General features: G+C 34.1%; 6 protein-coding genes and 1 long non-coding RNA gene across 7 annotated transcripts; 2 read left to right on the top strand and 5 right to left on the bottom strand.

Moving 5' to 3' along the window:
* Nucleotides 1–1,103: 1,103 nt before the first annotated feature.
* On the bottom strand, nt 1,104–2,115 carry LOC110722672 (histidine-rich glycoprotein-like). Its single transcript, XM_021901950.1, has 2 exons — nt 1,414–2,115; nt 1,104–1,314 (listed from the first exon to the last, which is right to left on the bottom strand). The coding sequence occupies exons 1-2, from the start codon at nt 2,029–2,031 to the stop codon at nt 1,306–1,308; spliced, it is 627 nt and encodes a 208-aa protein (XP_021757642.1). The 5' UTR covers nt 2,032–2,115; the 3' UTR covers nt 1,104–1,305.
* Nucleotides 2,116–5,749: 3,634 nt separating this feature from the next.
* On the bottom strand, nt 5,750–7,645 carry LOC110722670. The gene has a single exon (XM_021901948.1). It carries the CDS (start codon nt 7,606–7,608, stop codon nt 6,511–6,513), a length of 1,098 nt encoding a protein of 365 aa, XP_021757640.1. The 5' UTR covers nt 7,609–7,645; the 3' UTR covers nt 5,750–6,510.
* A 41-nt stretch (nt 7,646–7,686) lies between these two features.
* LOC110722676 lies at nt 7,687–20,067 on the top strand. The gene is made up of 5 exons (XR_002511626.1): nt 7,687–7,781; nt 13,707–13,838; nt 14,198–14,380; nt 17,850–17,964; nt 19,826–20,067. It is a non-coding gene; the product is annotated as an uncharacterized LOC110722676 (long non-coding RNA).
* On the bottom strand, nt 12,741–13,411 carry LOC110722674 (protein kreg-1-like). Its single transcript, XM_021901952.1, has 2 exons — nt 13,059–13,411; nt 12,741–12,957 (listed from the first exon to the last, which is right to left on the bottom strand). The coding sequence occupies exons 1-2, from the start codon at nt 13,344–13,346 to the stop codon at nt 12,949–12,951; spliced, it is 297 nt and encodes a 98-aa protein (XP_021757644.1). The 5' UTR covers nt 13,347–13,411; the 3' UTR covers nt 12,741–12,948.
* LOC110722673 lies at nt 16,036–16,983 on the bottom strand. Its single transcript, XM_021901951.1, has 2 exons — nt 16,581–16,983; nt 16,036–16,248 (listed from the first exon to the last, which is right to left on the bottom strand). The coding sequence occupies exons 1-2, from the start codon at nt 16,893–16,895 to the stop codon at nt 16,240–16,242; spliced, it is 324 nt and encodes a 107-aa protein (XP_021757643.1). The 5' UTR covers nt 16,896–16,983; the 3' UTR covers nt 16,036–16,239.
* A 313-nt stretch (nt 20,068–20,380) lies between the features above and the next one.
* On the bottom strand, nt 20,381–21,057 carry LOC110722675. Its single transcript, XM_021901953.1, has 2 exons — nt 20,700–21,057; nt 20,381–20,607 (listed from the first exon to the last, which is right to left on the bottom strand). The coding sequence occupies exons 1-2, from the start codon at nt 20,973–20,975 to the stop codon at nt 20,599–20,601; spliced, it is 285 nt and encodes a 94-aa protein (XP_021757645.1). The 5' UTR covers nt 20,976–21,057; the 3' UTR covers nt 20,381–20,598.
* A 4,013-nt stretch (nt 21,058–25,070) lies between these two features.
* Nucleotides 25,071–26,086, top strand: LOC110722566. The gene is made up of 2 exons (XM_021901828.1): nt 25,071–25,445; nt 25,858–26,086. Exons 1-2 carry the CDS (start codon nt 25,170–25,172, stop codon nt 25,864–25,866), a joined length of 285 nt encoding a protein of 94 aa, XP_021757520.1. The 5' UTR covers nt 25,071–25,169; the 3' UTR covers nt 25,867–26,086.
* Nucleotides 26,087–27,569: the final 1,483 nt, after the last annotated feature.

Below are 27,569 nucleotides of genomic sequence, written 5' to 3'. Positions count from 1 at the left end.
CCAATAAAAAATTTTGAGTTTATTGGCCGCATTAACAAAGTTAGAAGTTTGAGATAGTTAACTGTTATGCTACATGCATATAGTTCAGTTGAGCACAAAAATTATTAATCAAGTATATTTTAAGTTTATTTAGAGATGAAACTCTTCTTTTGGAGTTTTGGGTTAAGGGCTCACCATCCATGGAGTGGGAATGTCTCGAATTTTTAAGCTGCTGAAATTGAAAGTGCATATTTCTTGCCCCTTAATTGTGATAGGATGATCAGGTTTTTGTAATTCTGCAGCTACATTATTATATGCTGAGACCGAGTTTCTGATTTACTGCCTGTTAGGTTAGGTGATCTGCAATTAGATCGTCAAATTGTAGTTGTTATTGGGCGAAAATGGTAATGGCAATGGGAAAAAAAAGGTCTTTGATTTGCTCTTTTATTTATTTATTTTGGTTTGTTATGTGAAGTGTGAATGTTAGATCTGGAAGTACAAGTGTTGGTTCAAAGTTTCCACTTTGACTAGCCATCGCAAGCACGGGTTTGGTGTGATGGACTAATACTAGATTACTTTAATAAGATATGAAATTTTGACCTATTTGAAATAAGTAATTTGATGTCAACCTAAATCTAGATTGTTGTGATTGGGATATAACTTAATCAATATTTGAATTGGGTATTTAATGGTTTGAATATGAGCTTAATGGATTTAATTTGAATGAACAAAATGTTTGGCTGCTCATTTTTATGGCTCTTTTAAGTAAAACGTTATCTCAATATTTATGGGGAATCGTAAATGATTATGCAATTTAATTTACAGTGTGTTAGCCTATTAGGGGTAGATCAATCCAACCCTTTTTGAAAGCTGGCTTAAAGTCAGCAATGATTCCATACTCTGTATTCTGTAATGCATGAGGGTTAGGCTAACTGCACTCTCCAAAGGTGGTTGCAATGAATTTTAGTGGTGCACCGATTTTTAGAAATTTGTATTTTTAAGTTAATTTTATGGAGTGATGACTTCTACTTGGATAACTCTGATCTCATTTCTAGATGGTCTGACGATGAATGTCCATAGTTAATGATTCATTGGTATATGTATGCTTGAAAAAATCTGAGGAGTTTTAGTAGCATTGTACCATTGTTCATCATAAGAAACGACAACAATTAGGAAAATCATCCATTCTTACATAATACACACTGAGCCAATCCAGCTATGCTAGTAATTGGGCATTATTTATGACATACTATATTTTTTATCAGTAGCATACGATCTCCAGTCTGGTCCTGGGTTAGCTGATGCTAACTGCTGAGTTCTTCCCGTTTAGCACTTCTGTAAGCAATAGAAAAAAGTATTAGCATTGCTTGTTACATGAAATCAAGGTTAAGAAATTTTTGAAATGGGATTGAGACAAGTTAAGCAAATTCTTGCCTTCCGACAGCCTTCATTGTCACTCTCGCTGTCACTGCTGTCATCACTGCACTTCTTGGATGACTTCTTCTTGATCTTCATCTCACTCTTGTTGTGTCCTGATTTGTAAACTTTGTATTCTTCCTTCTTCTCATCGCAGCTTGTGTGGTGTGAAGAGTGGTGGTGGGTACCACCATGGTGCGCAGAGTTGTGGTGGTTGATTCCATGATGGGCTGAGCCATGTTGTCCACAACCATGGCTGGCATGGTCATGGTGGCCAGAGCCATGGCTGACATGGCCGTGGTGGCCAGAGCCATGGCTGGCATGGCCATGGTGGCCAATGCCTTGGCAGGCATGGCCTTGATGGCCAGTGCCTTGGGTGGCATGGCCGTGGTGGCCAGTGCCTTGGGTGGCATAGCCGTGGTGGCTAGTGCCTTGGGTGGCATAGCCGTGGTGGCCAGTGCCTTGGGTGGCATAGCCGTGGTGGCCAGTGCCTTGGGTGGCATGGCCGTGGTGGGGCACTGCACACCCAGCTACTTTGTGCACCTCTTGCTTGTGATCAGATGAGTAGTAACCCTGAGAGACATCGCTGCACTTCTTCTCTGTGGATTCACTCCTGGACATTTGCATGCAAGCCATGATGGTAGTGACTGGGCTGTGGGCACTTTGATTATTAGTGTATAGGATGTTTTTATGATGAGCTTGATGATCATAGTGAGCTATCAAGTACTCTTATATAGCAATCAGATTAGTGCCCCTCTGTCTTCTTTTGGTGTCTGGATACTTGGTAGTGCGATGCTTGCATTACCACCTTTGAATATGCTTCCTTTTCTCCATTTTTAATTTTATTTTTCTTTTTTAGGGTAGTGGAGTATATTGGCATTGATTCTATTTTATGGGTGTTCTAATTCAAATGATACCATTTATGACCATTTCCTAATTAATTTCTATGCTATCTTATTTTGTATGATGGTAAAAGTTGCAGGACAGGCTTTGCAAAGTGTTAAGACTTTTTTTCTATATGTCAAGATCTGAATTTGAATGGAACAGTGGTACATGCAAAACTTTCACATCGTATGGTTATTTTTCTGTGATTTGAATCGCTTGATCTTCCACCACTTGATGTGATGTTATCATCCTTTTGACTGCCCATGACTTGCTGATATTCTTTCCATTGTGCTTTGCAGCATCAGTTCCTAAAGTTTATGATCTTTGGTCCTTTGAAGGTAAAGCTTCATATATTCTTATGCTAATGACTATAATAATATTTTAGGTGATTTGTCAGACTTGTGCTATATTTTTAATTGGAATAAAGTGTGATTTTTATAATTGCTGCATACATTTCTATCTGCATACCTTTTTATCTCATATGTTATAGTTATGAGGAAGAAGCCTATTTTAAGTGTTCTTGTTAGTAGTTATTTTATCTCTTTTTTTAGACAACATTAAAAAAGACAACTTTCTAGTGTATAGGGGCATTACGAGGCTCATCTACTGTGTAAATGTGATATCCTAACGGTTTATATTTCAGGGTATTTTAGAGACTTGTAGAGGGACATATTTGGATCTTGGGTATATAAGGAGTAATTAGGTTATCTGGGGTTGCGCTGCGCAAATTTCGCTCATATCAATTTGGAAAATTTTATAGTACCCTTGTATTGTTGGAATTTCAGTTTGGTGCACAATTTTTTTCATTTATATTTTTTCTACAGAGTACATTTCAATTTTAGGCTAGATTGCCACAACTATTAATCCGTTAATTAACTGTTAAGTAGGAAAGAATTTTTGAAAAATACATCTTTGTCTCATTAAAAAGTTTTCCAATGTTTGTTCTTCCTCTTTCCTCTTCCCCCTTCCCCATTGTTCTTTCAGGATTTATCCGCTAGAATCAAATAGTCTTTTTGTTTCACTTTGTTTAACATCTTTTCTTGGCTAAAAAAAGACCATATAATGACTCTAATATCACAAAATATGTAGATCGAATAATCATCAAACAAAACAAGTTATTAGTTACCTTTATTATTTTTGTTGTGTTGATCGTATCTTTTATACATTAAATACTACTTTCCCATTTCAAATAATTGCCAATTTGACTCTTGTTCTATTTATATATTAACTTTGAGTCTCCATCTATGTTTTTTTTGCTAGTATTGTAGTATATATTACTATGTTAAATGTTGTTGGTAGCCTAAATGATTATATTTTTAATATCAATTAATAATTTTTGCTATGTCAACTAATAATTTTTGCTTGTAGATATGTAAAGATAATAATCATCATATTTGTGCATAACTGTATTAGTAAGTGTAAAAGTCAGATTGCTGTAATTTATTTTAAAACAATGGGAATATGGGTTATATTTTGATCCCAGATGAATAGAGTTTTTTATAAATAGATTCGACTAAAATCTGAATGATTATTGTACTCCATAGATTGAAAACAAGAAATTTTAAATTTTAAAGTATAGATGAAATGCAAGTTAATACTATCGAATAAATAGACTTTAGTCAACTAGAATCCCATTTTCCTTTGCAAGACATGACTTCAATTTAATCCATGAAGAGAAAAGGGTCTGGAAGCGTTAGTCATGGGTGGTGGGTGCGGGAAGAGGAATTAGGATTTACAGGGTGGATGAGAGATAGGTAGGACAGGAGCCTGGTATTGCTGGGTGCAATGGTGGTTGCAGTAGCTGAGCCATGGAAGTTGGGAAGGAGTTGAGGAGAAAGGGGGACGGGGACGGAGGGTGAAAAGAATTCTTGCATACAAATCTAAATTAAAAGGCAAACTAGATATAGTGTCAGAATTTCCTAAAACAATAATAGATTTGGAGTTTCTTGACATTAGCCTTGTTTAAAAAGTTAGAATCTCGAGACTATCAACTGATGGGATACTTGCCTACAGTTTGTGAGCTGAGCACATTATTTCATAAGTTATGACAAATTAAGATTCTTACATCCCTTGGTTTAATTGAAGATGATTCCTTGATAGAGCTAAAACTCATTGCGGGTGGGGGTGTTTAAAGTTTGCCTCTCCTTGGTGCGCACATATCTGATTGTCTAAGCTTCTGAAACTAAGATTGCAGATTTCATGCCTCTTGAATCAGATATGATTATCAGGCATTTTATGCTACAGCTACCTTTTTTTTGCTGAAATTTAGAGTGTCTAATTAAGGCCTGTTGTTGGTCGGTACTCTGTAACTTGATTTTCAAATTTTGGTTTGATAATGGAAGAAATGGTGATAGAAATAATACACTTTGATATACTTTCCCTTTCATTTCTTTCTCTGCTAATGCTATGTTGAACTTGATATCACAAAAATAGGTTCAGTGTTATTCCTAATAACATAATTACTCGAATCGGATTTAACCAATTTGAAATCATGTAATTTGATTTCACCTCAAATTTGGATCAGTGTGACTGAAACTCAACTTGCTTGAAATATGTTGGCTGGCAAGCTCCTATTTACAGTTCAAGCTGGAATTTTATCAACACGGAGCTGCCATGAATTGTTTGATAGGGGAAACCATTTTCAAATTTGCATTTATGTGTAAGATATACTAGGGGGAGAAATGGTCAGTTCAAGCTAATTAAAGTCAAATAATCTCCCATTTGATACTATTACTTAATGCTTTTAACCATGGAACGGCAATGCCATATAAATGCCATCAATTCTGCTTGAATCTACTCATAATGATATACTGTGTTAAAGTTAGTTATGAATTTTGGAGGGGATGGAGATCAATATACTTTCTTTCTCTCAGTTTCTATGCTTAATCTTTGCTTTAAAGCCAGCTCAGTAATTGGTACTTTTTATATATTTTGTAATGACATTAAGGTTGAGCAAAGTTAGTTGCAGATTGCAAAATTTCCTTGCACCTTTTGAGTGGAGTGGAAAATTATTTATGGAGAACTCTAGATAGTGATTTTGTTTTGTAAATGCTTTGATGAAGATTTTCCATAGTTTTGGGTCAATTGGTAATTATGGTTAACATGTGCTTGGAATGGTCTGCTGGAGTTTCTAATAGCGGTGCATAACGTGCACTGTTCATTAATAAGAAAACACACTTAGTAGTTAGTACAAAAAGTAAAGTCATCCATTCTTACATAGCTCACACTGAAGCATATCCATTAGGTAATGGTGATTCAGCTGTTTTAGTAGTTGGGCATTATTTATGGAAATTCTATATTTGTAAACATAATTTTATTTTATTCAGAAGCACCTAATCATCAGTCTCTGGTCTTGAGTTGGCTGGTTCTAATTGCTGACTTCTGCTTGTTTAGCACTTCTGTAATCAACAGAGAAAAAAAAAGAGTAAGCTGTAATAGACTAACTTACTGCAATTATAATTTAAGACAATTTGCAAGAACCAAGGCTTAAACTTGAGTATTTGATTCACTGATGATTGAATTACAAGGGATAGGCATAACTTGAGGTTATGAATCTCACAGTAGCTTGAGGCCACAAGTCTCTCATGTGTTTTCACTAATTTCTGGATGGTCTCTACTGCCCCCTAACTACAATACATATACTCAAGACTTAACTAGAACATGTGACATTAATTAACTAAAATAGAAACCCACAAAGGTTATGATTAAAGGAGGCTGCCTTCTTTCCTCAACTTCCCCTTAATTGGCCTTGTCCTGTTGTTCATTGTTCCTTCTCACAATTGACCCTTGCTGCTGCCCCTGTTTTGCGCGCCTGGAGTACACCAAAAGTGGTGGTTGAACCACAAAATTATTGTATCAATTTTTTTTTTCTCTCATTGCTCAATTGCTGCTCAATTGCTTGTAAACTACAATCAATTAAAGTATTGGTGACAACTAATTTGAGACGGAGTAATTACTTGTATTACTCTGTACATACAAGTATAGAACATTACAACATAAAAATTTCACAAATTGAGGGGAAGTTAGCATTAATCCTACGTTTTTTTTTCTTCTAATTTTTAAACAAACTTTAAAAAAACACGAAAATAGTTGAAAAATTATACCTCCGTTAAATATTACGTGTAACTTTGGAGTATTATTTGTGAGATATAAAATATTACAAAATTGATTATCACATCTAAAGGTAATACAAATAAAATAAAAAAAAACAAAAACAAAAAGCCCAATAACTTAAACACGTTTTCTATCCATATTCTTTACAAGATGGCCCATTTGCAATCTCCAAAAAGCAAAATAAGCCAAGCCCAGCCCAATCAACACAAACGGCCACAACCAACTCTCTTCTTCCTCACTCTCTCTCTTCGACTTTATCTCCTCAATCCTAAACCATTCTCTCTTCTCTGAAATTCCCTTTATAACCTCCTGAACATACCCATATACCACATATACCCTTCCTCCACCTCCTACTGTTACTGACGTGGCATACCCTTCTTTATCAAGGGCAATTTTGTCAATTACCACTCCCTGGGCCCAGCTGTCGTCACTCTTCAAGAACCACGCGCTGTTCATGGACACCACCACCACTACGCCGTCATCTCTAATAGTTATCCCGTCGGCTAACGGTAGATTTTCCGGCAAGATAACGGTTCTGGTGGTGCCGTCATCGGTGTCGATTTTGAACATTTTTCCGGTGTTTGATTGGACGGCTAGGATGTACTCTTTGGTGTTGACGTAAACGACGCCGTTTATGCCGCAGTAGGAGTACGGTGAGGTGTGATCTACTGTATATTGTGTGAAGAGCTTTGATTTTGAGAGGATTGAAACGGCGCCGTTTTCGGTGACTTTCCAGATGAAATTTTCGTCGGAGTTGGTGACGTAGGCGTTGCCGTAGGGGTCTAAAGCGACGCCGTTTGCGATGCCGGAGGAAGGAAGAGGAGAGAGAAAATGGAGGTCGAGGGAGGAGCGGTGGAGGTTGAAGGAGGCGAGGAAGGGTTGAGATTCGGAGTTGACGGCGGCGAGGAGACGGCGACGGCGGTGGTCAACGGCGAGGCCGAGAATGGTTGAGTTTAGGGGGATTGGTGAGGATTTTAGGGTTAGGGTTTCGGTGACGCCGGCATCGGAGACGGAGATGAAGGTGGTATCGCCGGTGCTTCGGAGTGAGGCAACGATGAAGTGTTGGGAGACAGCGTCGTATGTTAGGCCTTCGGGGTAGAGGCCCGGTGATCGGAATTTAATCGTGTGGGGTTCTCTGGCTTCGGAGGCCACGAATGATGAGAGGAGGATGATGACGAAGAGGAGAGGGAAGGAATTGGATGAAAGGTTAGACATTGTTGATCTGAGGTTTAATTTAATTTGTTGTAAAGGATGAAAGAGTGGTGTTTTTATAGGTTAGGGATGTCAGATGTGTTTGGGTTAGATGGAAAAGGATTGCAGAAGAAGAAGCCTCTTGCACAAGTAGCTGGGTTTTGTTGACTTTAAATCTTCTGGGAAAAACATGTCAAGTAAGATTCTTAATTTTGATATAATTTCATATATTTGGTCCAAAGATTGATCCATTATAATTAGGAAATTGTTTATAATTAGGAAATATTTGAGTTAGAGTAAGCATAAATTTACCAATTAGTAAGATCTATCTTTTAAGAAGTGGAAAAATCGAAAATTTAGTCAATTCTATGAAAATATCTAAATTTGTTCAATTTCATAACATAAATAACATAAATAGTAGAAATTGATAGCTTGAAACTAAAACATTAATGATTAGTCTTCATAGACTTCCTCAGGATTATAGTTTCTTTTTGGCAAATTCTGTCATTAGAAGTGTTGAAATATATCATGCGACAGAGAAAAAAAAAAAAAAAAAAAGGTAACAATATATATAAATAGCTTAAGCATAATGATCATCAACCACAATTGATTTGGTCCAATAATCTGATAATAGTCTCATACATGTGTGTCATTGTTCTAATTAGCATATGCTTGCTTTGCCTGAATAAGGGATTAGAGCTTCCGTGATTCCACTGGTAGTTGATTTCTCCAAAGCCTTGGTGAGAGGAGTCTAAACTGGCAATCTATCGTTTACAGTAGCTAATAGAATTTTTTTTCAAGTGCTAGGAGTGAAGGAAAAAAAATGTCTTTTGTAATTTGTGCAATACTACTGTTAATTCGAGAGATTAAAGTAGTACTATCTTCTAAAAGCTAATAGAGATGATTGGTAACAATCAAATTACTTTACTTTGTTTAAGCTCAATTGGTTTCTTAACATTTGAAGATGATTTGCGTTTGCTAGACAGAAAAAAATTAATATGGCATGTACACCAGAGCAATTAGCACTCCAACTAGGCATGAGTATATTGATTGAAGTACGGAGCATGTCATAAGAGCAATTAGGACATAATAGAGAATGGCTTGATGATACAGTACAATTGTAATACACCACTAGCAAACTGCACTCCTTTACTAAGTTGCCCACGGCTTGTTGGGTTTTTATTCTAAATATTACATAGTACATATTGTTACCAGAATTCTGAATTCTGAATTACAAGATATTGGTTCCAGAATCCGGATTCTGGAACACTGATTAACAGGGACATTCTTTGCCTCAGAAAAACTGCAAACCACAATAAAAAGGACAAATAAGAAAATATGTTAGGACAATACACACATTTACAAGCTTATAAGTATGGAGTATTATTATGTTAAGTGAAATTTCAAAATGTTTTCGTGGTAAAAAAATTACCCTCTTGCATGGGTCGCAGGAATTATTGCCAGAGAAATAGCTACTCTCATGGTTCATGGCGTAGTTAGAAGCTAACGCACCACCACCATGGTTGTAGCCCTGCCCATAGTGATTCCCCATCCCATTGTGGTGTCCCAGCCCATATCCTGTATTGGCATGGCCATAGCCGGAGTAACCAGCCATCTGGCTACTGCACATATCATTCCCAAGTCCGTGGTGGCTGTTGTGGGCACTGTGTCCAAGTCCGTGGTGGCTGTTGTGGGCACCGTGTCCCATGTACCCCATGCCCCCCATTGAGCTGTAAGAGTAGTTTTCATTCTCAGCCTCACTGTAGGAACTCTGGTAGCGGTAGGCCATGGTGATTGGTTTCTAGTTGAGGCTTTGCAATTGATGCTTGATTTGGCTTGATTCAATGCTGGAAGCGACTGCAAATTGGTATGCTTATATAGCGGGAAAAGTATAGTGAATAACTTCTTTTTTTCTTTTCTTTGTTTACTCCAAATCATTTATGAAATTTATGCTCATAGAGAGTGAATCTCAAATAGTATTGCCCTTTATAATATATGTCCACGTTTTAGGATCTGTTCAATATTTAACTACTGGTAAAATTTGTGGTGCTGGCATGATATATATTGTCTGGTAGAGAGTAGTGACTAAAGCGTAGAGTTAATTAATATATAAACTACAATTAAAGTCATCTTTAGAACTTATTCTGGTTTAAATCTCTCTTGTGCTATATTGTGTAGTTGTGCTTGCCTTCTATCTTTGAATCTTATGCTCACTGAGACTGAATTTTAAATTTGTAGCCTCTTTTAGTGGTCACTGGAATTATATTCAAATTATACCACTTGTCAGCCCATATTACAGATTCTTTCCAGTTTCTTATTACTGAATGACTTTAGTGGATTATGGCACATAATCTTGTTTGGTGATCTGACCATTGTAAATGGAGGATCAATATCAAGGTTAAATATACAACTTAGTATTATTTTTTAGAATTTAGTTGGGCACAGGGACAAGTTTCAGGTTACTTATTTTAGGCCTTTCCTATTTTACTTTTTCTGTTTGGAGGAGGGTCTTCGGTTTGGTAGTGACGATTGGCAAGGTTGTGACTGTAAGTGGAGATCGTTCTGTGGATTGCAAGTATGCAACTTCCATTTGATACGCTTATACAAATACAAAATCGATGCATGTCTGTCCTCCTTGACAGTATTCTTCTACAGCCTACAATATTTTGCAGAAATGCGCATACCTATGAAGGTCTTGTGGCCAAAGGAATTCAATTGTCGTGGCATCTCCCACAACATATTAACCTTGGCCAGATTGTAGGCTTAGCATAATAGACTACTTGGTAAAATTATAGTTAACATTACACTTTTAGCTGGACTGTTTAGAATTTCTGCCCCTTTGCATTGTTTAGTTTAGTTTGTAGGATCAAGTGGGCATCTGCGACTCTGCTTAAATAAGGACTAGCAAACACTCCCTAGATTTAGAACTGCCGAAAAGCAGTAAAGCAGTGACAGGGCCTCCCTAGATTTAGAACCGCCGAATAGCATTGACAGGGCCATCATCATATACTCTTTACTATGCCTCAAGTATATACCAATCTGACAAGATAAGTAGATAACTAGAAAACTTATTCCAGCAAGTAAAAACAGGAAACCACAAAATTTTTAATGAAGGTAGAACAATAGAAGTTGAGTTTAATAATGTTAGTTTTCTACATATGGGCTGTCTATTCTATAGCAAAGTGGCTGGGATTATAATTAGAAATACGGTGTTTTGTTAAAGACATGCTAAAGACTTGAGTTTTGTATAATTGTATGGAGCTGTGACTCGTAGATTCTGCTAGCCTAGCTTGAGAAAATTATACCTATCTAAAGTTTATGTAGTACTATCCATATGGCTGATATGAATAATCATGCCATGCATCCCATTGATGGCTTAAGTTGCTTCATTGCATAATAATTAATAATTGGAAGTTTGGAACAATTTTTTGCTGTTATATACAATGTATTATCTTGAATTGTATATTTGGTCAGTTGAAGGACTGAATTGTTTGTTAATATTTCGAACAACTCATAAGGTCCAATTACTTTGTTTCATGAAAATTGTGGGATATTTGAGTTCAAATTTTGTAACTGGAAGAGCAGTTGACAAATTTAATCTAGCTTATTTTCCTGGAGGAGGCAAATTCTGATGTGTTCAATGTTCTGCTCTACGGGAGTAATATTATATTTTTGCTTTTATTCTTAGGTGCTCATTATTTTCATAGTGAGGTTGTCTGGGAAGCTATACAAATTTGTAATCTGTCTCTATATATTTGGAACACATTTTTGAGGTAATGAAATTCAATCCATTAGGTTTTTCAGGTTATCTCCTATTTCTTCTGATATCTTTCTCTTCTTTTTTTTCCTAAACTTTTGCTAGTGGAACACTGGCAGTAGGCATGCACTTAGAACTTTTGTACCATGTATGCTGAGTAGTATGTTTGTGATCTTGATCTAGTTGCATATTCTACAAGGCGGCTTGATGTCAAATGAAGGTGATGATTTATCAAAGATATTGGTTTTGTCAATATCATAATAATCTATGGATCTATATGATTGGCCTTATTAAACCTTGTGTCTTATCAGCTTTATGGTCTGATCATTGATTTTTCCTTTTCATATATTCATAAGAAAATCAATTTCTAATTTTGCAAGTTGTAATCTTTGTTGTCGTAAATTATTTGGTCAACTAAGTTTTCTTCATTGTGTACTTCTTAAATAAGTAATGTTGGGAACTAGAGTGAAAAGCAGTTAAGGTCCTGTTCTTTTGAGCTAAATTGAACTGAACTGGACTATAAGATATAATATCATACAAGAAAAGAAAATTGTAATAGACTGATTTTCTGGCTTTATATTTCAGATTGGACAATGCAAGTATATATTGATTGGAAAATGGCAAAAGGTTTACAAATGATAGGTTTAAAAGCTTTAGGCTGTTACTCTCAAAATAATTTGAGGTCTTGAGGCTATAACTCTCTAACAATGGCTTCAGGCCATAACTCTCTTAGGTTTCCCAATACAAATTTCTGCCTATCTTCCTTCTACTACTCTCTAGCTATTTATACTACTTAGCTAGGCAAGTACAACTTCAATTGCTACCTTTACTAATATTAGTCTTCATCCCTCAAAGCCATCAACTACCCCTAAAAGCAACAACTACTGCAGCTTTGAGGTAGTGCTTCCCATTGTGGTGGTGTGTTAGCCTACCCCTTTTTTCTGCCTCTTGCTGCCAGTGTAAAGAAAAGGTGGTGTGTTGGCCTGATTCGTTACAGAATTATATGCATAGAATTTCTTTTAGGCAACACAACCACTAAATTGCTAATCTATAGATTGATTGCTTTCAGCCGTTGATCAATCCGTAAATCGTTTGAGTTACAGTCTGACGAGTCTTTGTCCTTTATTTTTTAGCTTAATTTAATTGATAGAATTGGAGGTGATCAAGAGTATTGTACTCTATGACCCGTGAGTCGTTATTTTACTGTTTTCGTATCTCTGTCTTCTTGTTGCTTAATGGGGTATACTGTAAAGAGTGATATGAAATCTTAAGTGGTTCTTGACAATTGTTGTGCTGTACTTGTCAAAAAAAAAAAAAAAAAAAAAAAACAATTGTTGTGCTGTAATTCTGTGTGTAAAGCTACTGTAGATCCTTAAGTCACGAGTCAACACATAATCCCTTTATAAAAAGAAAAACGCCATTTTGATTCATTGGAACAATTGATTACATTACAAATCATATTACTAATACATTGTAGGAAGCATCCTGCCAATTTTAGTAGCAAATAGAACACATCTAATTTCTTAGGGGCAATTTATTGTACTAATCCCCATACTTGATGACTTGATGTTAGATCTTGCAGTCAGGAGCTGGTTTGGTGCATTAATCTAGTACATCTGCAAATGAGAAAAAATTAATGAACGGAAATTGGGTGACAGAAAAATTATGAGAAAACAAATTTGAAGCCATTTAAATAAGTAATGTTTAGAATTCATACCCTTCTGCATGGGTCGAATTCATTTTCATAAACAATCCGCTCTTCCTTCCTCTCAATAACCTCAGCTCCACCATGGTGGTGGTGGTGGCCATAGCTGGGGATGGTGCTGGACTCATATACAACATCAGTTACCACATTGTGGGGGTTGTGGTGGTGGTTGTGATGGTGGCCTATTGGGTAGGCAGGCCTTCCATATCCACCCTCAACCCTGTTGAATTCAGAGTAAGAGTCACATGGGGTGTCACGGATGACCTCCCTCTCGTAGTAGTTGTTTCCGTAGTATGCCATTGAGGATTTTCTTAGTAGTACTTCTGGTGCTTGTTTTTGTTGCTTGGTGAGACTATAAGGAGCAAGATGATGTGCTTATATAGAGGTAAAAATGGGAATATTGTGGGGTCTTTTTGCTGCTTGTATGCCTTGTTTGAATGCTTTTATTCTTTTTTTATGGTGAAGATATATCATCATAGTGCTAGATGCCTATTATCTTCATGCAGATGACTATGGCATCATTTAGATCAAGTTGCCAAGATGTCTTGCAGTAGCAAAATAGGGAATAATTGCCCATTTCCTTGCTTTATATCTTGTTCTGATCCTACTTTCTTTTCCTGAAGTAGGCAAATACTGACTTATTCCATTTGCTTGGTGTAGGTCATTTTGAATTGCTCCTTTGGCTCTTATTGCCTTCACACTGATTAATGATGATTATGACATCTGAAGTTAAGTTGCAGAGGGCCAAGACTCCCACTTAAAATCTGTCACTATTCGGAACCTGTTCTTGAGGTAATAAAAGATGCTTCCAGTCACCCTTCTGATCAAATAGTTCAATAAATTATTTAATGTATTTACTAAATGATAATTAACCAAGTGCTGCTGCAAAATGCTGCTCTACTTAGCATTATGGGTCCAGAATAATGATCCAAAATGTGTTATATCACCAATTGTGTGACATAAATTTTTGACTTGTTCACAAGACATAGTACTAATAAAACTTGAAAAATTTATTGTAATGTTATTTGCTCATTATGCCCATATATGTCTTCTCTTGGGGATTGTCTATGCAAAACTTCAGCTTACTAGCCTACTTTGTTGATCAAAAATCTTCACTGTTTTAATTGATGGAGTGGTAAATCAAATTTCAGCATCACATTGACGAAGTGATCGAAGTTGAACCATTGTATTGAAATCTACTCCATTCAGATTATCTGAAATAGGCGCTTTGTTAAAGAGTTGTGAAAGCTGCACCCACTATCGCAGCTACAAAGAATCAAAACATTATAGCTTGCAGGATTCTCTACAACTCTCTAGTACTTCGAATCTATCAGGTAAAGTAAATACACTGTCTTCAATATAAATTTTTTAACTCATTGTTGCCTGTAATTTTAATTATAATCAAATACATCCTACCACTCCTTTCAGAATATTATCTCTTTGGTCTTTGAAAGAGGGGTATAATCATAGAAGTCTTGACTAATCTATATCCATAGGAGATGCATGTGTTTTTGTGATATCCATGTCACTGCAAGTTGAGGAATATGGCTTGTTACATCTAATTAAGTATGCTAATTAATGAGGAATTATTCTGATTCCTCTCGTTATATCAGGAAAGATACACTGAAGAACACGTATAATTACTTTAATTGTTCTTGGCTTTGTTACCATTCTAGCTGCAAGTTTGTGATCTGCTTTTATCACTTTTCCCTTCATGTTTTGGTTAAATAAACAAAATCTTAGGTTTGCAAACCAGTTGGTGCAATTGCTGTCTTTTCTACAATTTTTTTTTCACTTATAAAATCCTCGAATAGTACCTGTACCAGAACTGGAGAAATAATACCAAAAACCAAAATAAAACATAGTTAGGCCTTGTTTTCTTCACCTGATTATTGCTGAACTTATATTTATTGAAATTAAATTATTTTTGCTAAACTTAAATTATTTTAATACTAAACATAAATTAGTTACTCAATATTATTTAAATACGATGGAGAACAGGGCCTTAGTGGTATTAGTCAAGCTCAAGGACCACAATTATTGTCCACCTTACCAAACATGTTGTTTATGGAAGTCAATATAACTAAATTTGTAAAGGAAGAGCAAAAAAAGTACAGATTTACAAGTTCAATATGTTCAAGTTGATGAGGTTAGAACGAGACGATTAAATTCTCAAGTTTAAAACCTGACAGATTCAGTTTATTGGGGAAAGCAAATGATAGGGAGAGAGTGAACTTTGAGTAGAATACTCACCCGATCAAACCTACCTACATCAAACTACTTGTGGCTACAATTATCCGCTTATATCAAGAATTTGATAATAACCTGATTATTTGTTCATTTACTGATCATCATCTCTCCTTCTGCACCCAAAAGGCTTCTTTTTATAGCTGTTCTTCACTTACAAGTTTCAAATTAGTTTCTCCATTTGACATTTTAAGGTCAAACTTTATTGGTTTTGACTGCATTTTCTTACTAATATGTACAAAAAAATTGAATATTATCGATATTGTTAGATTTTTTAATGTGTGTTTTCAAAAATATCAAATTTGTACTTTTATTTGTACATAATTAAAGATATTATCAGTAGACACACTAAGAGAAAGTTCTTAGAACATGCTTGATTGATAAGATCACTTCTTCCCTTTACAATACGCCTTTCTGCTTCCTAGACTTTTTCTTCTCTGGAATGTCTGACAATTGATTTTTGTATTTGATAACACTGCTTAGCTAGGGATAACATTGTGTACATCTTGTCCTCTCTAGACTTCATGTCCTCATTATTGACAGGAAATATGCTAATTATTGCTGTTGAATTAGAGTACTATTATTTTTATAACTCTGAGCTTCATGATACATTTTTTTTATAGGCATATTAATCATAAGATAAGTCTGATGTGATTTATCTGTATTTGTTTTTCGTTTGTTTGTTTGTTTGATTTTTTTTTTTTTTTAGCTGTTATATTGAAAACTTTATAAAAACTGGACAAGAATTAATCCATTTCTTTAGGTAAACTATTGAATTAAAACTTCATTAAAAGTAGAGTACATCATTAAACAACATAATGTAAAGTTACAGCACAATACCAAACCCTAGAAACTAGCCCATGCCAAGAGGCTAAGGGGTGATTTTTATTTTACTTATAGTTGCTGTCACTTTCCCTGAATCATGTAGGCACGCAGCAGGCATTACTTAGTACATCTGCAAATCATAAAAGAGCCATATGAATAGAGCAAGTTAGGCGACAATATAATCATACAAAAAAGAAGAACATTGTTTAACTAAAACTTATATAGAAATCTTTAGATATCATTATGAGCTTTTAGAGTCAAATATCTTGAAAACAAAAACTATATTTTATGAGTGATTCCATGGTTCCTTTAGTTTCCCTGCTCAATTTTTTTTAAAATTCTTAATAGAAGTGTTTGTAATGTCGACCAACGCTTGAGACTTGTAAAAAGTAGTTAAAACCAAAAGAATGAACACCTATAAGTAAACCCTAAATAAATAAGTAAAAGCTAAGAAACACATACCCTCCTGTATGGATCATAGGTACTGTCAACAATACGCTCTTCCCTCCTCTCAATGTATTCAGTTGGACCGTGGTGGTGGTGGTTGTTGTGGTTGTGTTTGTGGCCCCCAGACATGACTTCACTCACAATTTCCTTTACAACTCCGGCCACCCCATTTTGGTGGTGTTGGTTTTGGTTGTAGTTGTGGTGGGGTACACGGTTTCCATATTCATCAATCCTGTACTCAGCTGAGTAGTTGCCATATGGACCCTCACGAATGACCTCTCTGTCAGCCTCGTAGTAGTTGCTTTCATAGGGACGGTTAAGGTATGACATTGTTGTTGGTTTGCTTAGGAGTGCTTTGGGACTAATGCAATGAATTTTTTTTTTTCTATGCTTTAGTAAGATAAAGATAACACACTGAGATGGAGGTCCTTATATAGTGGTGAATATGGGGATATCTTTAGGTACATTTTCTCATTTACTTGCATGAATCGATATTTTTTTTATTCTCCTCTTTTGGTAAAGGACTTGCCAGCATTCTAAGATGCTTTTAATGTTCATCTAGATGATTGTGGCATCTATAAGGCCGAGTTGCAGACTTGTAGGTGTAAAAAAACAAGTGAATAATCGTGTCCATTTGCACTTTAATGTCTTCTTCGAATCCAACTTTCCTTTCCTGAAGCAAATTCTTTTTTACTACAATATCTTGGTGAAGGGAAATTTGATATGCTCCTTTGACACCTAATATTTTTCATGCTGAGAATTATGGAATCTTTGAGTTGAAGTTTCTGAGCTGTCAAATTATTAATGTTTAGAACCTATTCTTGACCCTTGTTTGATGAAAGAAGCTTAAGGTCACTCTTTAAATCAGTCAAATCGGTGATTAATTTTCTTATTTATTTTGTTCCTTGTCTTCCTTTCTTAGTATATTTTTCACAATGATTTTTGTTTTATTTGAGCCAAATTGCTATTGCAGACAACCTTTTTCTGTCCAACATGCTAATTCAAAATGTAATTCACCAAAAATGTGAACTAACATATCGAATTGTGAAATAACTGAAAAGGCTCTCAGGCATATAGAAGATATTGGAACATTAACATGAACTTGTAAATTTTTTCTTGTATTTCATTGTTGGCTCGATTTGCCAATCAGCAAAGAAAGTCATTTGTATGAAGCTTTTATTTACTGGCCTAATTTGGCAAACTAAAATATTACTGTTTTGGTTGATTGGTAAATACTCTTTAACTTTTAGTGTTACTATTGATGATTAGTTTTGTGTTGAACAGCTATTGGTGCAGAACCCAATTTAATAGTCTGAAATAGGTGCTTTGTAAAAGAAGTGTGAAAGAAGCAGAACTTTCTAGCAATCAAGATTCCTCACAACTCTCTTGGATTCGCCTGGTAAGTGTTCACTCTTTTCTTTCAACATTTTCAAATCTGTATCATTGATCATGATCAAAGGTAATAGGCATTTCTTGGAAGTACAGACATACAGGGCAATGCAATTGATCAAATATGATTTTTAACCATGTATATTTCATTCTCACGTCTTTATCCATGGATGATGGTTATATTCTGTTATTTATGTCTTTGGAATTAGCTGAGAAACATGGACTTTTAAAATTGAATTAATTGGTTTGAATATAAATCTATAAAATTCTATTGCGGTCATTAGTAGAATATTAGTAGAATATTAGAACATGGTTTCATAATTCATACATGAGAGAATGTGTTCCAACTTCTAAGTGTTTGGTCCCATGAATCATATCCGCTGCCATTTTATTATTTTCACTTATCAAAATGCACTTATATTTTTGAGCCTTCATTCAGTAATGAAACTTTGTAGTTGGGGAAAGAAGACTGAAATTTGGTTGATGCTATAGATAGGGATTCAGTTTGCACATTGCAATATTTGGACTTTATATATGTTATTTTTTTCGGCCTCTTTCATCTAAAGATTCTATACTAGTAAGTGATAGTTGATCAAAAGGGCCATAATGGTTTTTGACTTTTTTCCACCCTGTTAAGCAATCTATTTTTCCGGAAGGCAAACTTTAACCAATTGATTGATTCATGAACAGATCAAGTTATGCTGTCCAAAAAGTACTTGCTCTTAACAACTAGTGATGCATGATAGGTTTGGTCTAGACTCTAGAGTGATTGAGTTTGGTAGTCTTTTAGCTAAATGTAAAGATGAACCAAAATTTGCATATTAAATCCAAATATATTAAGTAAATAAGGTTAGAAGAAGAAGGTTTATGCAAGGTTTTTGCTATAAAAATAAAAAAATTATAAAAAAAAAAAAAAAAAAAAAAGTCTGACTTTGATCACACTGCCTTCTGCTATTACTATAAAGGCTCAAATCAAGGATATTGATTAAAGACTGAAGTTCTTTTGCCAGACTCCATGAGTTTTGAAAGCTATAAGTTCCAGAATCTTATCCAGGCACTATTTTTGTTGGTTGCCAGTTTAATCATATACAGTCTAAGAGCCATCCTTTATGACAAGTTTCTTCACTAAACACTATCTTCAGTCCGAAAGTCTGCACAGAATAAGAGTTAATATTTATCAATTAAGCTAGGCTGTTGCTTTCAAGTTTTACATTCATCCTAATCTCATCACTTTGTAGTAGGTGGATTTTGCATTTTTGCCTGTGCTGGTTAGAGGGGGGGGGGGTGTTGAACCTTAATTTCATTCTTTGTTCTTTAATCTTTATATCTATCTAGGATAGTAAATAACACAATGAACTCTTTTTATAGCTTTATTAAGATTGAAAGGAGATAAATCTACAACTACCAGTAATCCAGTATTAAGAAACTGGTTTCATATGTAGTGCACTAGTGCAGAACTGCAGATTATGAGCAAGATTATATTTTGTTTTATGAACGAATAATGGGTGGAACTTATCTTGCAGGATGTTGATAGACATCTTGTTCCATCCTTTAAACATGCTTATTACTAGTCTGAAAACCTCCTCAAGTTCTGTACAATTTGATAATGATCTTGTAACTGCCTCTTGAATGTGTTTGTTGCATTTGTGCTGCTCAAACACTTGGGAGTTGGGGTCTGTCATTTTTGTAGTCTAATCCATATCCCATAATTACATAGTACATAAAAATTATTTTCTGGATTTATGCAAAGTGCATCATAGATTTATATCATATATTCATATAATAGCTGGTTTAGGCAAAGTGTGTATGAAAAATAAAATGCAGCTGTTGTTCAAATTCTTACTTCTAACTGATTTGTTCATAATTTGCAGATGATGAAAATGGAAGCAAAGAAAATTTGACAGACATGTTTGTTATATCCTCTAAATCTGAAGCCGGCTTAAACATCATATTTTGAGTCTGAAAGTGTCCAAAAAAGTCTGTTCAGAAATTTAATGATCTTGTGAGTACCTTCTGAATGTATATGGCTAGCTTGCATTTGTGCTAATCAAACATATTGGTCATTGTAGTCTTATCCTTTATTTCAGCTAAATGAAATTAGATTTTATGCTTCTTTCCTGTCTACGGACTAGTAACTGATTGTCTACTGCTTATTAATTTTTAGAAACATCTGATTGCTGATTATTTCAGCACTAGTACCCTCTTAATACCAAAAAGTTCTTAAAATTTATTTGTTTCGGATATCTCAAAGTATTAAACACTCAAAATTATATTCGGGATAAGGTTGAGTACATCTTGTCCTTTTTGGACTCGGCCATAGAGAAGAGAATTGTTAGTTCATGCTGTTAAGGGCATGGGATTGCTTTCTGAAGCAAGATCAGGATCTGCAAGGAAGGCTAATATTGATTTAGTGCAGTCTCATATCATTTGACAGGAAATGACTCCCTGTTTTAGAAAGCAAAACACCATATATTATAACTTCATAATGGAACCGAGATACAAAGTCAAACAACAGTAGGTTACATTACATGATAGATAAGCACACATTGTACCGAATACCATCCCTTAGCGACTAGCCTATGTCTAGAGGCTAAGGGGACATTTTATTATACTAATACTGTAAGGGTCATGAAGGTTCCAAGCCTTAGTACATCTGCAAAACAAAAAATAGTGAATTAGCTGATGGAATAATCATTCAGAACAAAAAAAATAAAGTAAATAAGTAGAAGTTGAAGAAACACATACCCTCCTGTATGGATCATAGGCAGCATCAACAATGCGCTCTTCCCTCCTTTCAATGATCTCACCAGGTACACCAAGGTGTTGGTGGTGGTGGTGAGCAGGGACTTCACTCACAATCTCAGTTACGGTGTTTCCCAAGCCATTGCGGTGGTGGTGGATGCGGTTTCCATATTCATCCACCCTGTAGTCAGCTGCGTAGGAGCCATATGGACCTTCACGGATGACCTCTCTCTCAGCCTCATAGTAGTTGTTTCCGTAGGGGCGGTTGACGTATGCCATTGCTGTTGGTTTGCTTAGGGGATTACTACTATGATTGATGGTTTGCTTTGTTTGAGTGAGAGATGCAAATTAGCAATGTCCATGCTGTGCTTATATAGTTGAGAAAATAGGAATCATATCACTTCGTACTTTGCATGTTTCATGACGTGACGAATCTATTCCTTGTGTTTTTCTTTTCTTTTTATGTCCTAATATTACGGTTTTACACTATTATTATAGGACTATTATGATTTTGGTGGAGCCTTGCTGGCACAATCTGTTCTAGTAGTTGATATTGTTAGAGATTATTTTTCTTTTAATTACTAATATAAATTATGAAAATATGATATTCAGATATTACACATTAAAATGATTCTAATAGGATTTAAATGATAATTGGTTATTTATTTATTTTTATTAGTACAAATAGATGGTCAAAGTTACTAAAGTTTGGCTTTTTTATGTGAGTTGAACAAAAAGAACGAAAGTAACAGATGGCTTTTTTTTTTTTTTTTTTTTTTTGTGTATATTATTATACACATTTTAGTATAACATATAATCCTTGTCCAAAAAAAATTAATTACTACGTATGAAAGATAGTTACATGAGTAATAATTATCTATCTTAGATGGATATAGGATTAAAAAACTATCAGTACAAAAATTCTCAAACAATATTAAGGGTATGTTCACTTCAGCTTAATTTCAGTTCAACTCCTAATTTCCTTCTCTTATAAAATATTTAGTTCAGTTCAGTTCAATTTAGCTTCAATCAGTTTAGTTCAGCTCAAGTCATCAGTAAATATGAACAGGCCCTATTATGCACTAATTTTGCATGAATTTTATACGGAGTAGTAAACTTACTAACTGTAAAATACTCAATTATGAAGCATTTTTTTTATATAGTTTTTAGTAGAAATTTTTTCTTTTTCCTCTTAATCGGAATTTATCTTGATATTATAGATCTTCAAAAACTTGTGAAGGATCTCAAAATTTTTTAGATTATCCTCTTATACTTTGTCTACTAAACGCGTAATTTTAATAATAAATCAGACAAGAAGTGTATCAACATAGATGTTTGGACCTTTGATCTGTACTCTCAAAAAAAAAAAAAAAAAAAAAAAATTAATGTTCAAAAAAAACTTGGAAGTTAACTAGAAACTCATTATCGAATAAAACTTTATTTTCCTAAGTAGATAAAAGTGGAATTTAATTCCTTTGATATTTGTTGTTAAGATGTATGAACATACACTTGGAGTTATGCTGCTGAAATTGCGATGTTATAGGCACCAAATCTACAATATATAGTATCTTTCTTGGTTGGTCTAATTGTCTGAAGATGACTGATGATTCTTTTGTCATTGTATTAGAACTTGTTCTCATATTATGAAAACTACTTCCACTTAATTTTCTCCCTTTTTTCATCTTTGTCGTATTATTATTAGTGCTTAAGTTTTATTTGATGGATTGTTCTCATTTTATTTTCTTACTTTTATTGTACGAGATGGTCGATCAAGATGCTATTTCAATTTTAGGGGTGAGATAGCTTTTTAATATTTTGCAAATGAATACATAGTGTGAATTAACTTTCATCTCTTTACTTGCTACTTTTGTACTGTCACGTTTATTTAAAGTGTGGAAGATGTATGCTAATTTAAGAAACCTTCACTAGTTTGAACTAGGATAGCAACGGGTCGGATTCGGAGCAGATTATGCTAAATCCGATTCCGACCCTACAGGAAGTCAGAGACTAAATCTGACTTCGACATCTGACTCTGAAACTCCGACTCCGACTTCAATATCCAACCTCCGACTCTGATTTGACCCGACTACGAGTTTTTTCGTTATTCAATATACTTTGAAAAATTGGCCTATTTGGGTCTTTACAACCCACACCCCAATGCCTCCATGACCCACACCAAAATCCACGATCTATCGGAGTCGGATTATCTGTCATAGTCGTCGGATATATTTTGGAGTCGGATTTTTTTGTTATATTTTTTGTAGGGTCCGACTCGGAGTCGAATTATGTTAACAAAGTCGAACTCGGAGCGGATTTTTTAACCTCGGATCGGGGCGGAGTAGGGTCGAATTCAGACTGGATTGTCATCCCTAGTTAAAAGAAAAAAAAAAAAAAAAAAAAAAAAAACTCATAGTAGTTTGAAATGTAAAGTTGATTCAATTGTGCTATTTTAATCAGTTAAGGTAAATAACTCATTAAATTGTTGAATTTGAGGCCTAGCTAACAAATATGGACAAAGAAATTTAATAAATAGAATGACCTTCACCTTAAACATATTCAGTAACAAACTAACAACTTTTTTTTTTTTTAGGAAACCAGACGTGACAAATATTATAATACTACAAGACCATCTCCAATGGTGAGACTCAAATTTTAGTATTGAAATACAAAATGAGTTGTTTTTTTACCTCCAATGGTGATATCATATTCACTTCTCAATTTAGCAACTCATTTGAAGCCTAATTTCCCAATTGTGAGACTTTCTAAAATATACAAATGTCACTTTCAATTTATGGCTCACCAAATCCATTTCTTTTTTATTATCAAATATTGTAAGATTAAAAAAAAGGTAAAACTTAAATAAATTACAAAATTTATTAGAATATTGATAAGGACTTGCACGTTTTGTCAAATGAGACTAAAAGTTGGGTATCTAAACTTAGCAATTTTCTTTTAAAGTTGTTAATTTTAGATACCAACTTATTGGTATATATTGCAAAAATACTCTCTCCAAAAAATACTCACTTAAGTCTCACCATTGAAAAGGGTCTAAAGATCAATCTCCGTCAAAGTCAACAAACTTTAGGAAAAAGGACCAACATATACAAACTTATCACAATCTCTCAAAATTAGTTACAAAGACATACAAGCAAGCTAAGTTTATTTTTCTCAAAAGATTATAGTGGATATAATTATGTTTACGTTCTTTATGAATAATTTATAGTGGCCGATTGAAAGGCTACAATAATATTTTAATGATTATGTAGTTCATAATTGACTTTATTTTTTTTTTTGTTTCAAATAATAAAGTACAAAGTATATAGGTATATATATTAATTGGTATAAAATAGTATCATTAACATTTTCTTTTATTTATATAATATAATTTTATTTATGTAATATTTATTTTTATTTTATAATTTCTTGAATTTATTTATTTATTTATTTTTATATTTTTTATGTTACATTAAAAATTTTAAAACTTTTATTTGCGTTGTAGATATTATAAGGGGTGGCAAACCCAAACCACAACCAATCCTATGAAGAAAAAATTTACATAAGCTTATACTACGCATAAGTTAACTTTTTCATAAGCTTATACTTAAGTAGTTAAGTTCTTGTATAACTGGTTATCTAAACTATAAGTGCTTGTATGTGCATGGTTTTTTCTTCATGATGACATTCGCCTAATTCGCCAGTTTAATACTTCTAACTCTAAACCTATAGACAATCTCTTTTTTTGTTTTCAGTTTTCTGTTTTTTTGAAAACTAAAAACCAAAAACAGGAAACAAGAAAAAGGTGTTTCCACTTTTTGGTTGTTAGTTTTCAAAATTATCATAATTTTAATAAATTTGACTAATTTTTTATTCATTACATGATATATATCATATGATTTAAAAAAACAAAAAACCAAAAAACAGAAAACCACATTGATGCCAAACGAACCCTAATCAATGGTTTTGAAATAGAATTTAAAAATAGAATATAAATGGAAATGATGTGGAGGAGTGACAAATGAAGAGATAGACCGCTAAAGTGTTTTTTTTTTTTTTTTTCCGATTTTTCCTAATTGTTTGCTCATCTTTAATTAAAAATCAAAGTTCATTAACTTTGACAGTAAAATTCAATAAATTATAGGAAGAAAAAAAAAACATATAAAATCTGAATATATTCATAATCGGATATATTATTTGAAGATAGTGAAAATGATGCAAATAATAAAGGACGGAGAGGAATAACATCGATGTCATCCTAAGATGGTCTCTTTCAGTAGAAGTTGGATTCGACACGAAATAAACTAAGCATTTCCAAATGAACCGACTCTTAAGTATGCATGCATGTACTTTGCACCACTATATAAGCACACCATGCACGTTATCCCTTTTGCATAACCTCGAACATCAACCAAAGCAATACAAAACTACAATTCGATTAAGAGCTTATTAGAATTGTAAACCATCCAATAACCCACTATGGCATACGTGAACCGCCCCTACGGAAACAACTACTACGAGGCGGACAGGGAAGTCGTCCGTGAAGGTCCATATGGTGGCTCGTACTCATCCGAGTATAGGGTTGATGAATATGGTAACCGTGTGCTTCCGGTTGGCCACCACAATGAGGTTGTGGCTGAGGTTGTGACTGATGTCGTGCCAGGCCACCGCCACCATCACCACGGTGGGCCAATCGAGTACATCGAGAGGACTGGTGAGCGCTATGTTGACAATGTCTATGATCCCTACAGGAGGGTATGTCTTCCAACTATTATTTTTTAAATTATAGTTTCTGTTTTACATATAATATTATACTTTCTTCGTTTCAGATTAGATAATACAGTTTAACTTTAGTACTATTTAATTACGGAGTAGTATTTACATAACTTGTTTTGACTTCATTTTATGATTTCGTGATAAGAAAAAATATAGTCACATTCAAATCTCGTAACTAACTATACATATAAAGTTGTAACTGTATTATATAGTATGTAAAACAACATTTGTTTTACAAGAAAAAAAAAAAACTCTCAAATTGAAGTTAAATCAATTTCCATCATATTTATTAGGCTTAAAATTTTCTTTTACTGGTATTTGTTTTTAATTAATTCTGTTACGTAAAATTTGTTCTTTGGCAATGAAATAACGTTCTTTTCGTATTTTGCAGACCTACTAAGAGCCAGTACGACGTAGCAACTAATTATGAGTATTATCAGAAGAATAAAAAAGACCTAGTTAATTTGCCTTAGGCTTGGGCAAATTACTGCTGTATTATTACCTATTTGGTAGAGTTTGTGATCTGAGATCATGTATTAATCTATTATAGTTTATCTATACGACTATACTTTGTTTGTACTCCTCGTTTATTATAGATTATAAAACTATAGTTAATCATATATTGTGACTAACACTCTTGAACTTCATTTTGCTTAAATGGTGGAGTTTTGGACTTTCTGGGGTGAGGACTATCAAAAAAGTCAAATCTCGTCTACAAAAATATCATATATGGCTTCTTAGGCTCCAGAAGAAAATGAAATTGATTTTGACAAGATTTGACTAATATGAATTTGGAACCAGTATAATTTTTTCGAACATTCATTTAAAGTTCAATAATTAGGCCTAGGCAAGTTAGTCAAAACTTCAACTAGTCGGACAGAAGGAAGGGAGAAGTATTTCTAGATAAATATGGTACGAATATGTACAAATTTGTAATTACATACGGAGTATAACGGAAATTTCTAAGTGACAAATTATTGTTGGAAGAGAAATAGGACGAATGTCGTACCACAAATTAAAGAACAACTACAAATAGGAGCATTTACAATGTCTTAGAAAATTCAATGGTGAAAGAGTTTACTATGTAAAATACTTCGAACCAAATATAGTTGTAAAATTATAGTTTGTATAAGCTTAGGGAAGTGCTGAGTACATGTAATATTACTCGTATATCATTGATGTACATTGAAAAAAACAGTCGTTTTTGAATAAGTGACTTCCAAAATTATAAATAAGAGATGAATCGAAAACTACTCATAAATGGCGCTCATAATATACATTTAATTTAATTTGTTTATCTAACACTTGTAAATTCTAATGTAACTATTGATTTCAAATCTTAAATGAAAGTTTAAGATTGTGTACTTGAAACAGTGGATCCAAACGAAACCAAAAAATCGTGATATGTTAATATCTGTTGTAGTAATATCACTAATAAATACGTGTTTAGTGTGAGCATAAAACCTAAGCCGTCTACTCCTAATTTTGTTTCGCATGTGCTAAACTTAACCCGGTTTGAAATGCATAAAAGTTAATTTTTCATGATGGCAAAAACATGTTTTTGTAGGAAAATAGTAACTTAGCTTTTAATGCATTCCATAAACAGGATCAAGAATTGTCGAGATCAGACATAATTTACCATGCACCAACAGATGGTCTAAAGAATGGAAACTTTGAAAATTAAGTACCAAATTGAAAAACCCAACCTAATTCAATTCATAGGAGATTTGAGAGAATAACGTAGAGGAAGGAGCCGTGATGTGCTCCACGTACTTGGGTAACAATATGTCAATATGCACTTCATTTGGTTCTCAATTATAGGTGGTTAATTAGTCATTAGTTTCGGATTTAGGTCTATTTTGTCCAAACGGAGTTGAGCAGTACTATTTTATTTTACATTGTTTTTAACTATTAGCCAATTTTAAATTCATATACTTTCGAATTTTCATCATTATTAATCATCAACAAATGAAAAAGTGGGCAAATATGAGCTTGAAGCGGTGGAGTATGAGTTATGCCAAATATGCAAATTAAATTAGTTATGATTTTGATTGTAAAAGTTATGATATTTTCTCTAAATCTGTGGTTTATAGATCTTTATTA

This window comes from Chenopodium quinoa, unplaced genomic scaffold, assembly GCF_001683475.1.
Source record: "Chenopodium quinoa cultivar QQ74 unplaced genomic scaffold, ASM168347v1, whole genome shotgun sequence".
In the NCBI taxonomy this organism is placed as follows: Eukaryota; Viridiplantae; Streptophyta; class Magnoliopsida; order Caryophyllales; family Amaranthaceae; genus Chenopodium; species Chenopodium quinoa.
Note: the sequence above shows the minus strand (reverse complement) of the source record. Positions and strands in the feature narration are given on the sequence as shown.